Source organism: Bactrocera oleae, chromosome 3, assembly GCF_042242935.1.
Source record: "Bactrocera oleae isolate idBacOlea1 chromosome 3, idBacOlea1, whole genome shotgun sequence".
NCBI lineage: Eukaryota > Metazoa > Arthropoda > Insecta > Diptera > Tephritidae > Bactrocera > Bactrocera oleae.
The window spans coordinates 72,932,302-72,948,028 of NC_091537.1; the positions used below are offsets into that span (position 1 = coordinate 72,932,302).

The 15,727-nt window shown below is 36.0% G+C and overlaps 1 protein-coding gene across 2 annotated transcripts in view; it reads left to right on the top strand.

Moving 5' to 3' along the window:
• Positions 1 to 15,727, top strand: part of side-II (sidestep II) — a 262,223-nt gene that overhangs the window by 111,551 nt on the left and 134,945 nt on the right. For both annotated transcript variants that reach the window (XM_070106852.1, XM_070106853.1), the window contains exons 12-15: positions 5,264 to 5,366; positions 7,215 to 7,326; positions 7,852 to 7,933; positions 9,201 to 9,342. In XM_070106852.1, coding sequence (XP_069962953.1) covers positions 5,264 to 5,366; positions 7,215 to 7,326; positions 7,852 to 7,933; positions 9,201 to 9,342 — 439 coding nt within the window. The remainder of the gene's footprint in view (positions 1 to 5,263; positions 5,367 to 7,214; positions 7,327 to 7,851; positions 7,934 to 9,200; positions 9,343 to 15,727) is intronic.

A 15,727-nucleotide genomic window follows, 5' to 3' on the forward strand; every position in this document is an offset into this window, starting at 1 on the left:
GTGGTTTATCAACTGATCAAATCCAAAAGTTTAAGAAGTTTATGAAAAACTATCAGAAGGAAATATTGTATATACAAGTAAAGGCAAATACAAAGTAAAGACAAGTAAACTTGTAATTCATAAACTTTTTTTAGTGGTGAAAAACCTGGAATTAAATTAGCATTCATCAGACTTCTCTTTGCTCTTAATGACCTAAAAATTAACATTCATTAAGCTTCTTCTTGATCACAAACATATTTGTCTTCGACGACCAGACAAGTAGATATATACATAAATATATGAATTTCAATGTAATGGAAGATTTTAAATCCAAACCGAAAAATCTAAATATTAACAAATATCCGGGCCACTGTTTTCAACAATAAGCTTTATTGGTACATACTTTATTAAGATAAAGTAATTACCACACAGACCCTATATGCTTTATAATAGATTATTTTTGCTTCAGCGTTACCAATCATAACTAATTTTGATCTTCAGATCTAATTTTAAGGCAATGCTGTAATTTTATACACTTATAGACTACAGTTTACGAGTTCTTTTGTCATAAAGAACATCCAAAAGAAGTAATAACAAGAAAAGGCAAAGCTCGGGGCTAGATTAGAATATGAGGTTTTGCATATTGTGCCCTCTCCTCCATCACATGCATTTCCAAAGTCCAAGCACCCTGAAAAACTCCAAAAACTTGCTGAGTGCTATTGAGGCAATGAATCCCTGTGCACATAAATGGAACCGAGAGTCTTCAGCCTGTGTCTACAAATTGCGGTGCAATTTAGAATCAGGTGTTCTGGTGTTTCCGGCCCCATGTCGCAGAACCGGCAGTTGCCATAAGGAGCTATGCCCATGTTTGACAGATGTTTCTTGAGCCTGCAGTGCCCAGTGTAGAGCGCGACAAGGAGCCGGAGTTTGTCTCTGGGGAGGTTTATCATTACCCTGAACCTGGCTAGATTGAACCTCCCAGTAGCAGTTTAGCATGACGCATCCCTGTTGCTTGTTGGAAGTGATTATCTCTGCTCGCTCTCTCCTTCATGCGGAGCAGCTCTTTTATTGTATGGGGCCCCACCGCAATACATGGTTCTGTCTCCATCACTCTGGAAGCAGCAGCAGAGCGGGCGTTTTCGTCTGCCAACTCGTTACCGGCTACCCTTTTATGCCCGGCACCCAGATCAGGTGTACATGGTTGCAAGCGATAGAATCTCATAGGCCGATATCGCTTTTAGCGTCGCTTGGCTATCGCTGAGTATTGCGATAATTGCGTTGGAGATTTGTTACTGCACACTGACTAATGGCAAATACTTCTGCCTGAAAAATGCTAGGAAAACAGCCCATGGGAATGGAAAGCTTGGTATGCGGTCCCGCAATGCCAGCTCCAATTCCTTCCGGTGTTTTCGAGCCGTCAGTGTACCACTGAATAGTGCTGCCTCTCAGCAGTTGGTCGAATGTGGAATCGCTCTAGTCCGCCTTACTGCCGAGAGTAACTTTAAACTTTTCCGTAAAGTTTACTCTCTTTGTTACGCCGTCTCTTGGAAGAAGGACCAAGTGACGTGTTATCCTCTAAGGCCCTCAATTGTTGAGACGAGATTAACTTCCCTTTTCCAAACCCCTCTGCTGTTATTAGCAGGTTCGCAGTCTGATTAATAACTAAATGGAGCGGTGTGAGCTCTAGCATGACCTCAAGTGCTGCGGTGAGGGGGTGTCTAGGAAAGCACATATTGCAACCTCATTAGTCTCCAGCGAGTTCTGGATCTCAGCCGTTAGTTGGTATAGAACAATATTAGTAGACCTACCTGCTCTGTACGCGTGCTGCTTTGCATGCAGAGGTGCGACTTTTAGCGCTTTCGATCTTATGTGGTTGTCTATAATATTTTCCATACCTTTTAGCATGAAGGAGGTGAGACTAATAGGCCTGAAGGACTTGGCCAGTGAATAGTCCTTCCTTCGTACCTTAGGTATGAAAATACCTTTGCTATTCTTCACGCTTATGGGATATACGACAACGCAAGGCTATCTCTCATCAGTTCAACAAGGTACGGCAATAGAGCTTGCTGCAGAAGTGCTGGGAAGATTCCGTCAGCCCCTGGTGACTTATATTTCGAGAAGGAAGCCAGTGCCCACTTGATTGTCTGCATTGAATAGATTCTTTGCAGCTGTCCAATTTTAGTGATCTGGCTTATGGGCGACCACTGGTGGAATTTGGTCGTCCCCGATAGTCTCCGGGAAGTGCTCAAGCAAGAGTGCCATTGCCCTTTCATCTGCGGTGGTCGTATAGGTCCCATCAGATCTTTTCCTTCCTGCCTCACTCTACTGATGTTTGACTCTAAGGTCTCTCTGAAGACATCCCAGTTTGTATTTCTGGGAATACGGGCTGGCAGAAGGTCCCTGACCGCCACTTTCAGTGCGAACCGTACGATCCTGTGATCTGACATAGAGGACTCTTTCGATACCCTCCATTGTGAGATCAGCCCAGACATAAGCTATTGCACAAGTTCGGGGCTAACCAAACATTTTATACTTTCGCAACTTTGCAAATATCAAAGCCGGGAAAAAGTTTTTCATATTTTTGGTAAAACGATAGCAATAGGAACTGGCGTCCACATATTCGGTATCTGGGGGCTTGAAAAGTTTAAATACGACTTGAATTATTTTTGATCAAAAGGTGGCATACCTCAAAGATTATAAGGGAAGTAGGCCCATTTACAAATATTTATGTAGGAATGTCAGAATAATGTAACCTCCCGAATTTGGCTGAAATCGCTCGAGTAGGTCCTGAGATATGTCTTTCACCTAAATGTTGGCGGTGCCACGCCCATCGTCCAAATACGTAACCCACTCCTCTTAAGCTCTTTTGTCCCATTTGGGGTGTAAAATTTTATGTCTCTGGCGCATTTAGTTACAGATTTATCCCACTTTTAGTAGTTTTTAACATTACCGTTATAAGAGGAGTTATAATCCGAACTCACCCATTTTCACAGGGTGAATGGTTTAGGAGATGTGTACCTTAAATTTATTAGATTATTTATTATATAACAAATTGTTTTATCCATAGATGTCTTTTGCTAATGGCGTTTTGTGGGCGTGGCAATGGTCCGATTAATGTGTACAAGTTTCATGAAGGTATCTCAATTTTTACTCAAGGTTTCGCTTGCACAGATGGACTGATGGACAGACACTCGGAATTCAAATCGTTTCGTCCTACTTCCCATATAAAAACGCTTTTAATTGCATCTGCTTCATTTACTTCACGGTATACAAATCAAGAATTAATAAATATGTTTGGATAAAACTTTGCACAAAAATTGCCTTTGAAGTATGCCATCTCGGGTCTAAACATATACAAAATCAGAACATAACTGTTCAAGGCCCCACATACCGAATATGTAAACCCCAGTGTATATGGCTGACATTTTGCTGAAAATCAATCTATGAAATATATTACTGAAATTCGGCAAATATTTCTTTGATAATAATACACCCTTGTGTCGAAAATGGGCTAAATCGCATCAATACTTCCCTTAGTTCCAATATACCAAATATAAAGATTTTCGAACTTCCAGTTGACCTTATACCACATACATATATGTATGGGCTTGTTACTTTAATGAAATTGAGAGAGCGTGTTTTTCTAATGACAGTGTATCTTTGTGCTTAAAATGGATAATATCAGTCGAAAACTTGCCTTAGCCCCCAAATAACCGATATTCACGATTTTGTAACGTCCGGTTGACTTTACTACACATATATGTTTATATTTATATATTTATAAATTTGCTTGAAAATAAATTCTCAAGTATATTAGGGCAAAGTCAACAATTAAAGCAGTCAGCCCTTCCATTTTTGTGCGCCCAACGATTTTAGTATAATTTTCACTGACGGGAAGTAAAATATAGTAATAAAACTAAGTGAGTCTATGACCTTCAAAATAAATGAATATGATACCAAATTTGATTGTAATCCATTGACTATTTCGACGAACAATAAAGTTGAACCTTTTCGCTATATTTCCTTATGTAAAGTTTTGGCAACACCTGAAGGTATTTCCTCGGTTTTGTTCGGTTACACCCCACTTTACCCCTTCCTTACTTGTTTATATAAAGTTTTTGAAATAACAAACATAGCGAGTACAAAAAGGGGAAAATCAACGACGACAGCTAAAAATATTTATACAGAGTCCACCACCTTTTATATCGGAATATTGCTTTGTTATTTAACCAATGGAGTTCGTTAGGTTGCTTTTGAAACCTGATTTTAGTGAAATTCTAGTGACTAATTAAGAATTATGAACTCATTGTATACTCAGGACAGTCTATTTTTGTGGCCAATAAAAAGGTCAACTTGATTGATATTGTATTCGCCAAGTATTCCTAATAAATTGTATAGGATCAAATTAAAAAGAATACGAAAGGTGTGGCACACCCTGTATATAAACCAAATAACTAAGTTTACGTGAAGGACTAAGTATTGGGAGAAAGCAAATGTTATGTTAAGACTTTACTGAATACTTGTGTAAATTCAGTTGTTTTGATAAAGTATCGCGTCTACTGATCGTGAAAAAAATTTAGTTATATACTTGTAGTTGAGTCATTATAGCAGTCATCTATTCGCCAAGTGTTGGAGAAAAGCAATTCTGTTGCGATACTATTTTGGTGGAACAATTGTTCCTTCCTCGTCAAAAAGGAAGTTTTGCTAATTCCTTAGCTTTATTTTCTACGACCAATTATAATTTATTTAGCACAATCTTAAAATAAAATAAAAACATAATACCATACATATCGTATATATTTGTATTTTGATTTTTGTGAATAATTAGTCATTTATGAGTATAGCGGTTATTAAAGTAATATAATGAGGAAGTTTGCGAACCACTTTTTTCGATTTAAACTCGATAACTTTGTTGTTGCTTTTACATGTAATTTCTGTGACTGTTTGCAGCGCGCAAAGATAGCGAGAAAGCTTATATTTTGAATTTCAATATCTTTCAAGTTTGGAGTCTGTTTTTCTCAAACTCCCATCCACATTTGAGCTTTCATCAAAGAAAACTTAATCAAATAGGCATTTGCCATCCAAAGCACTTTCTGTAACTCATGTGAAACTTGCCAAATTACAACTTCTTTAACTAAACGCACTTGTAGCTGGAAATCTTACATCTTGCCATTATGTCGACAAACTTGATTTGAATCTTAAGCAATAACACACACACGCGCACACTTTCAATAATTGAGTTAAACTTTTTCTTGTTTCCTTTCTAATTTCCTTATTCCCATAGACACACCTGTTTGCAAGCATTTGGATCGTGTCATACTAATTGGCGCCTCAAAGGATGAAACTGTCGAAGTCACGTGTGAAATACAAGCCGATCCGCCCCCCAGGTAAGTGTACGTTAACCACATCGACAATGCCTATAATCAAGCATAGTGTAACCCGTTCATCAATGTCAGCTTTGAGTGAAACAAGAAGGGGATTTGTGGAGAGATGGTTCAGCATTGAGGGTTGAGGGAGTTGCCAAGCCAAATGGGCAGGCAGGTAGGCACAACAATCATAGAAATTAGCAAAAATTGTTTGTGTTTACCCATGCTGGTGCTTTGTATCCACCATTGTAGTTGCACACAGCGTGGAGTAGAGAAATTGTTTTGTGTGAAGAGGCAGGCGGCAGTAACGGTTGTTGAAGCGGCAATCGCACCTGTGTGCGGATGTTGAGTGTGAAACTTTCACTTCCTGCTCGTTACGTTGCCAACTAAACTTTGTCTCATTAAAGCTTACACATGTACATACTGCAACACACACACATGTGCTTGCCAACATTCCCTAAAATTTGTCGTTTGCTGCCATACTCATGCAATGCGCCTACGAAGAGCTATAGCCGGAAACAAATAGTAATTAATTTTCGCTGTCCGATTGCTTTGCCGCACACAAATACCTATGAGTTCTAATTGAATGAATGAATGAATGAATGTGACAACCACATACAAACACGCTACGTATAAGGACGGGTCTCCTTACCAGTTTACTGCGTTCGATTGTTATTTAAGATCTGTATAAGGAAGCGGAATGTGCTTGGATGAGGCAGTCCTAAAGCTCATTCATCATTTTGGGAGCGGTGTCAAAATGAAGTGTGCACCTATGTGTGTAAGTATTTATGTACCGTGCGACACCTACCTAAGCAATACGTCAAAATACTCACTAAGAACGATTGGGGAGTGTAATGAACCAGTGAAATTATATAGATGGCGGCGGCAAATTCTAACCCTATTCCAGTTATTGTGGCAAATACCGCTGAAGGGTATTAAAGTAAATTATATACTAAAATAAGTGCGTTTTGTTCTTCGTATAAGCGAGGACTGTATAAGTACTTACCGTTACCGTCTGATGCGGGCACTACGCAAGAGATACAAATAGTTAATTTTCGTCGTTTACTGTCAAAAAAGTTAGTCGAAAAGTTATATGTTAGTTTGGTTTTGATAGCGCCTAGAAGCGACATTGTCCGTAGATCTAAGACAAATGGAGAATCAGTCGGTAATTCGATTCTAGTGGATTTGGAAGGCTCGTAGATATGGAAGAAAACTCACAGTGCAATCAAAGAGCGACTATAATTGGTTTAGAAATATCTCCGACGTCGCGATCTAAAATTTGGTCGAATGAGGCTAACACCTGCTGACCAAAACCTGGTTCAATCCAAACTAAGCCCGCTGTGACTTCGCTTTTCCCAAACTTCAAAGAGTCAAACGCAGGTCAAGAATTATCGGAAGCCTATTTTACAGACTTTCAGAACATATATTTTCAGACAGGTTGAAGCAGTTGGTGAAACGGTAGGTCAGGCGGTTCAAGCTAAAATAAAACTGCGTTGATTAATTAGTCGCCATTTATCGTCAAATTTTCGTTCTTTCTCTTTATGCCATGTACTTATCGCACCGCCCTCGTCCATATATACATACATACTTTTATATTCATAGAGACTGTCATAATTAATGGCGCACAATCCATTGCCTTTAGGTGATTTATAAATTTAAGTTTGTTATAATTAGCTAATGTCATAAATTAATTAGCTGAAGTGTTACTTTGACATTAAACAGGGCCCATAAAATATTTTTGAGATATTGCTATACAAATTTCGGCAATTAATTTCAGTTATTTAACACGATTTTATCGCATAAGTTGAATCGTGTGAGAATTTGTGTTAACTTTTTTCATAAATTATTAAAAACATACATTTCTTACAGAACTTTTCGTTGGAAGTTCAATAATTCGGGTGAAACATTAGATGTGGGCAGTGAACGCTTTAGCGTAAATGACAGCAGAAGTGTGCTCAAGTACACACCGATATCTGATCAGGTAAGTAAACGGTGGTTGATGAAAAAAAGTAGACATTTGTTTTAGTTTTATCTTTTTTGTAGAAGGGAAGAGGCTGATGACCTATTCTTAAAGCGTTTTACTAATAAGCAGATGATATTTTAATCAATGATAACTAGAACCTAGAACTTGTACTTTTATTTTTTTGCGCTACTAACGCTTTGATGAATATTATAAACTCATATAAAATTTTAAATAAAATCCAGGCTACACCACTCTAGAAGATATCCACCTGTAAAAAGTATAATCAAATGAAAAAAATACCATACTTACTTATATGTAAGTTGAAGTAATCAAAAAAAAATATATAAGTGTAATATGCAAATTATGAGTGTACAAGTCGGTAAACTAGCTATTTTCTAAACTATAACTAAACTATTTTCTAGTATGGCAGTTATCCTAGAAAATTCAAAATAATTTTTCATTTGCTTTCGTAAAACGCCGTTGGAATTTCTATATCTTTTTATGTTTATTAAAATCATATTCTTGCTACTTCTCTATTTTCAGGATTACGGCACTCTATCCTGTTGGGCTTCCAATGAAGTTGGTACGCAAAATCAGCCGTGTCTCTTCCAAGTCGTGCTAGCTGGTAAGTAAAACATAGCGTAGTAGAAACTTTATTACTGATCAGAAAGTTAAAGATGAATATAAATTAGTTTTGGAGTAGTCAAGAAATCACAGGAAAAATTTCCCTTCTCATCAAAATTTTTCTTTCACCACAGTTAAAACGGTTAAAATAATAATAATTGCGTAGAAATAAAAACAATAAATATTTGTAGAGAATACATATTTCTTTATTAAAACAAGTCTTAATTACTTTTAAGTACGTTTAAGACAATATAATTTTATAAATTCAAATTGGACACAATTATGACCCTTTAATTTGTAACGATCAGAATGGTTGTTAAGTAAATTAACATCTCAACAATCAACAAAAAATTATGGAAAGTAATATTATTTAGAAACAGTTCATGCACGAAAATTGTTTACGTTGGAATTAAATCTGACAAAGCTACAATAAAAGTATAAAATTTTGAAAGTGTTGACGTAGTTGTTGTTCTCCGGGGGGCCAAAAATAATGCATATTTTTGAAGACGTCGGTATTAAAATGCGTTAAATAGTTTTCCATTATTTAATATTTAAAGGGATTCATAATGATTTTGTTTAATCTGAAAAGGTAGTTTAGGCATTAAATAAGCCATCTGTCAAATTTTTGCACCATTAAGTTTTGAGTTATATTACAACTGTTTCTAAACGGTATTTTGTGGGATTGTGACGTCATGAACGACAGAGGGTTTTGTTTACAATTTCTACGGAAGTTTGACTGTTCACCAGCAAGTCACGGCTATCGAAACGCCAATACATTGGAAGACTTACCGTGTAACTCGTAAAATCCTTTGGGTCAAAAAAAGAAGACCGCTCACACGTACACAAGAGTTTCGGTTAGAATTGTCAATTGGGATTTAAGAGACTCATAGAAAATTTAACAGAAATCCCTGGTAGCGCTCTTGGGTAATTAACTAGTGATTCAACCGACATAGCGTAAAACAATCTTGAACTCTATTGTTCTTGGATCGTAGTTATTATTATTTTGTCTATCTGCGGTAAAATGTTTCCTTGGTAATACACATGTGGTAAGAGATTGATATTTATTACTTTCGGGATAAATTTGTATAAATATATACATGCCACAAATATTAAGTTCATAAAATAAATACTATGATGTCAGAAGTAGCATTCATTGTACCTAAAATAAATCAATCTCCCAATTGCGTTTACTAATATTACTAAAGATAAGTCTCAAATATGTATATGCTTTTCGTTCAAAAGACCGCATATTCTTTACGCTCTTCCAGCTCTCCCCAATGGTGTTTCGAATTGCTCCATCGTTAATCGCACGGATGTCAGTGTCGACATTCAATGCATTCCCGGCTATGATGGTGGGTTGCCACAGATTTTCGTACTCGAGATGTTCTCTGCACGCACAGGACTAACAAGGTAAATGGAAGTTGTTGTATAAATTAAATTCTGACAAATGTTAAAAATATGTGTTTGTATTTATATTTGTATGAAATAATAAAAATAAATAAATTTATTAAATGCACCACTTATACTATGAACAGAGTGAAAACAACTGTCAACCGACTGCAGCTGTCAAATTATTCCTATATGGGTATTATCATAATTTATGCAATTTGGCAACGCGTCAAGTGTAGCTTAGTCTATTTTTATTTGACAGCCGGTAAATACGATCTTTATTTGCTTTTTAATTTTCAATTGGTCTGCCCTCAATTGTCTCTTTATCTGCATTTTATATTAACTTTTTACCTATTATTATAATATATAATTTTTACGAAATGGTTTTACGAAAAGTTCAACACAAATTAAAAACTGTTAAATAAAATATGACAGGCAATTCTAAATGACGCAGTTAAAAGTAGTTGTCATTCGGCGTCACTTAAATTTTTCTAGAAATGCAGAAATTAATGGAATATTTTTGACATTTGTCATGAAGTATGTATATTGAGGTTTTTATAGTCGAAAACAATATGAAGTAAAAATAATTATATTGATACCGAAAAAATTTTATATAATTTTTTATAAAATTAATTTGGCATATATATAATATATATAAATACGTACATGTGTATTTATAATTTAACCCCAAAGGATTAAAAAAATCTTAAGTATTTGAAATTGAATTTTTTGATTTTGTTTAAATTTTGGATTTTCCAACAAACACCTTATCTGCTTGTTTTAGGCATATTATTTTCATATAGTCATAAAAATGGCAGAACCCTGAGGAAATGAAGAAAATAATGCTATAAAAATTTACGACATTTATATGTTCTTGTTTACTTAGTTGTGCACATACACATATGTGTATAGACCCATAGATATGCATAAATGAAAACATTGTGTGGACAGGTCTCAATACTAGAAATATTATATTATACTTAGTGTGGGTAAAGAGTGAAGTTACACCCGCGTGGGCGTCTAGTGAACATGTTTTGTGAATAAATATATATTTATGTGTATGTGGTTTTTAAATTTTGAGCCTTCTATGTTTGGGTAAATAATTTGGTGTATTTTGAAATTTCTACAAAGCTGCGCTGTGTAACTGTTATGCTATAATGGTATATATGCCGGTACGAATTTACTACAGGTTTTTGTAATATACATATATGTACATAGGAAATTTAAAATCTCGTGTTAGGGGTTTAGAGTGGTAGCAACGAAAGTAAGAAGCTTACATGAAACACTTTTCAGTTTTTCTGTGTACTCATTCGTATATACTCCTACACACACTGTTGATTAAAATATTAGAGACAAAACTTAGAACTTCGAATCACACAGTATAAGGGACAGAACCCCGAAAGTTTAATGAGTTGGGTCTTTCGGTGTGTTTACGAATAATAATTTTGATGAAGATTTATAGAACTTCATGTACTGGCGAAGCGTAAATCTAAGGCGTGAATCGATGCTGCTTACTATTTTTAATTTGATCTTAATTTAAGAAGAATAGTTCCTTTAATAACCAACACCGAATATTTCTTTGAACTCTGATGATGCTGCAATTGAACTGAATGTTCGGAGGGCTAAGTGGGCACCACTGTTAAAATTTTAGATTATTTGTGGAGAGAGTAAAATATTTATTCAATCAAAGTTAGTAATTTCGATCGATATATGTACTGATTTATTTTATACCACGTGAGAGTCGAATATCAGTTATGTACTCATTAAGTATTATATTTCGTCAAGAGAGCAGTTAGCTAACGAGTTCATTCTGTTTCGTCTGTCTGTTCACCCTACTGCCATCAACTGTGAACGTCATTCCGTTATATTTTCACCCTTTTACCATGGAATTTGTAACACGAAGATGGGAACATCGAAAGTTATACAAAGTAAAGATATCGACCTGAAATCTTGCACTCGTCTTTTTTTTTTCAACAAGCTGCACATGTGTCTGATCCGCCGATATTGGACCATTATAGGATATATGTAGCTGCCAGACAAACTGATCTATTAAAATCAAGTAAAATTGGCAACGATACAAACTCCGAACAAATTTAAGCAGTGCTATCAAAATCAAGATAAAGATCTTTTTATACCCTCTTACCTCCGGTGAAGGGTGTTATAGCTTCGGTGTGGCCGAAGTTATCGTTTTTTCTTGTTTCATTGTAAAAAAATTTCCTAACTAGTACTTGAAACTATATATACAGCTTTCTATTATACCATATATTTGTTAATTAAAATTTTTACTATTATCTAGTATGCGCGTAATTATGTGGTGTTGTGTGTTGTCTGGGCTGTGTGTAAGCCTACGCCAACGGCAACTTTTTTTACTGACTACACGGTAGACTACAGACTTGAGTTAAGCAATAAATATGTCGAAAGTCTGATGAAATTGCTGAATAATTCTTACAATCTGCACTCTTCGGCTTCATATACGAATGCCATTATATCCTATGTATACTTGTAGATCTGTAATAAAAATTTTCTAACTTCGACAAAGTAACGCTATATTAACCTGGAGTAAGGATACCATTCGCTGAGAGTCATGCCACACCTCCATTAACTCTCTTCTTACAAATAGCTCGTGTTGACACATCAGCCCTGTGTAACTATTGCATAATTGAGTAGCGGTGTCATAGCTTATACAAATATAATATTATCCTTCACCTTATTAACAATATACACCATCAGATATGACCCGGGCCACCAAAAAATCCAACTTTTTAACATATTTTAATACAAGTCTTTATTATCATCTTGAAAAAAGAGCCATTACGCATGCAAACGCTTAATCCAATTTTTCATACCCATTTTATACGCCGGCTTTAAGTGTTTTCGGCAAACTTGGATTTTTTCACTTTGCAATCTCCACTGGGTTTTGCAAAACATTATAATTTTTTGGTATGAGCATAGCATTGAGATGATAAAAATCGCAAGACCAAATTTTCGCGTTGTAAACACACACTAATCAACATATGGAGATCAAACTTCATACGAACATTAAAATGTTTGTAGTAATCTGACAAAACATTTTTTATCGATTCGAATCAAGTTGATTTAGCCATGTCCGTCTGTCTGTCTGTCCGTCTGTCCGTCTGTCTGTATATATACAAACTAGTCCCTCAGTTTTTATGCTATCGATCTGAAATTTTGCACCTGTCCTTTTCTAACAAAGAAGCTGCTCATTTGTCGGAACGGCCGATATCGGACCACTATAGCATATAGCTGGCATACAAACTGAACAATCGGAATCAAGTGTTTGTATGGAAAAGTCTTTCATTTGACGAGGTATCATCATGAAATTTGGCACAAGCCTTGCTTAAGGCAACAAATTCTTCTCCACAGAAATTGGTCAGATCAGATCACTATATCATGTAGCTGCTATACAAATTGAACGTTCGGAATCAAGTTCTTGTAAGAGGCCTTTGTATTTGTGAAAGGTATTATAGCTTCGGCGCAACCGAAGTTAACGTTTTTTCTTGTTGTACTTTTGTTGTATCGCAGCTTTTGTTTCTCTACCATAAAAGTACTGAACATTGTTATTTGATATAAACAGTACAGCATGATTTACATAGACATAACTTTTACAAACTTGCAACATACGTACATACTTACATATTTTTTCTTAAAGCCTTTTGGATAACATAAATTTTTGCATCAAGAAATACAAATGTATTTGAATATTGAAAAAGAAAGAAAAACGCTCCAGATGCTCTTTCAATTCGCTAGCTACCAATATTCTAGGAAAAACACTCACGCTTGGCGAGTAGCACAGAGAAATTGATGTGCTCTTTTGCATGAATGCGCGGACAAATGGTATGTGTGCAGATTTTTTCTCCAATTTGTCCTTGTTGGCAGCCAGTGCTTGCACGTGTGTGTGCGCGCATCCTATATTTAAGCCTAGTCAAGTCGATACGTTTGGGTTACGTTTTAGTTATCGTTGATTCGGTTTTAGCACAGTTCTGCATTGAACGCCTGTTGGCTTTTCCAACTGTTTTAATGCTGGCATTGCTTGGAAATAGATGTGTGCGTGTGTTTATATGTGATTGTATGTGTGTTGGTGGTACGACGCCAAATACAATAATCAAATTCAAATTGAGGTCATGATTGAAAAGACATTAAGGGAAGCTGGGTTGACTGGTTGCTTTGCCGTATGGTCGATTGGCGAACGCTTCATTTGTTTGGTTGGTTGTTCATTTCAACGCCTGCTCGTTTTCCGGCTTATTGTGTGTGCCCTAGCGGTTATGGATGTTCAATGCAAATGCAAAGGTATATTGGCCTTGTGTATATGAGTGTGTGTAATCGGGTATGATGCGTCCTTTTTCGTAAGCGAGTTGGTTGCTTTTATGGGCTTGGCCATTGCACGTTTCTACTCAAATAGAGAGAGAATGCCTAATGTGGGTCTCCGAGTTTCAGCAGAAAGACTGCATTTGCCTCGAATCTCAAATCATGCCGAAATATTACCTTTAGTAGCAGTTGTGTAATCTTTATGCTATCAAATACATCTTTTCTTCGATTAAGCTTAAGATTTTCATACATTTATTAATTTATGCATTTCCAGATCAAATTTCACGTTTAGAACTACATTCTCTAAAATTTCTGGAAAAGTTCCACCTGGAAGAGATAGTTTGCTCTTTCTCCCCCTATCGGTCATTATCATTTGTAAAACCGCTTGTTCCGAATATGATCGATTTCAAACTTTGAACTTTTTTTGTAAACTTTCAGAGTATGTTAAGTCTTTTCGTAAAAAATTATTAATTTTTCGGAAAGTCAGAACATATTTTATCTTTTCTCTCAGCCACTCTAAATTTTTACACAATAAGTTTAGGAAAAAGAGAGATCAAATGAATATTTAGTGGTTTGTTTAAAGAGCTTTTAACAACTTTAGATTATTTGTAAAGATTATGGATTTCAAATAGTTATAATAGCAAAAATAACGAATAATATGTTAATTGAAAGCTTACGAACTTACTAGGATTAGAGTTTTAAAAATGCTACTAAGGACTCGAGAACTCTTGGTAGACTTTTGAATTATTCATTTAAAACACCATGTTAAAAAGCTAATATTATATGAGCCTTTCTCTCATGATTGCTCCGAAATGGTTTAATCCATCGATAGTAAAGGTTGTGGGTTTTAGACGTGCGCTTTTCGGTGAGTCAATACTTTTACGGAGTTGGTCATTCTGCCAGCTGTCACTTGATTTATACTTAGTTTGGCTTGCCATTTCACAATGAACAGAACAGACTCCGAAACAGCGTTAGAAAATAGTGCAGATTTATTACTAAAATAATGCTTCGGTTCGCGTGACGCATCGCTCATGCGTCCAATATTCGGTCGACATAATTGCCGAGCAGAGGCGATAATTCGAGCAACCATGGTTCGGTTTCGCACCACGTTTCCTCTAGGTTATAATGATCTTCGGTAGGATCTTGGTTTGCGGGCTTACAAAATCCAACTCGTGCAACACCAGAAGCCGAACGACTATCAAGCGCGTCGCACGTTTGGTGAATTGATCTAAAAGCAGATGGCCATCGATCCCGATTTTCACAAGAAAATTTTGTTTGGCGACGAAGCTCACTTTTGGTTGATTGAAGTGACGATAATCCATAAGCCATTGCTGAGACGCCATTATATCTCAAAAAAGTCACTGTTTGGTGAGCTCTATGGGCAGAGCGAATCATTGGTTTATATTTCTTCAAAAATGGAGCTGTCCAAAGTATTATTACATTCATTTGGAAATGCAATGGAGCCTCGGTTAAAGAATTTTTCGTTCAATTTATTGAAAGAAACTTTTGGGGAGTACATTACCTCGCGTTTTGGGCCAGCAGCGTGGTCTCTACTTCTGAATACTTTCGACAAAGTTAGGGATTCATTAATTTTCTCATATCATATACATGTATGGATCGTTCACTAACTAATTTCGTTTCATGACAAAAGCTGATTTTATTGAATTTTTTCGCAGCCAGCCTCATATTAAATTGCTTTCCCGTAAATATTTGAACAGATGATATAGTAAGACTTGTTCATTTCATAAATTTTTTGGAACAGCTTATGTTTGGTATACTATCGAAGTATGAATGAACCATATTTTTGGCATATTTCACTGTTTTACCATCAAAAGGGTACACATTCAGTTCAAGCAAGGCGAAAATTATGTGATGTATATGGAGAAGATGTCTTGACCGAACGCCAATGCCAAAATTGGGTTTCAAAATTTCGTTTCAGCAATTTCGGAATTAAAGAAGCACACGTCCTGGGAGTCCTCTTTTAGCTGATGTGGATAAAATAAAGTCGTTGGTCGATGCAAATCACCGACCGTTTACGTTACTTAATAAAATCGTATTTAAATTGTATTAAAAAACGAAG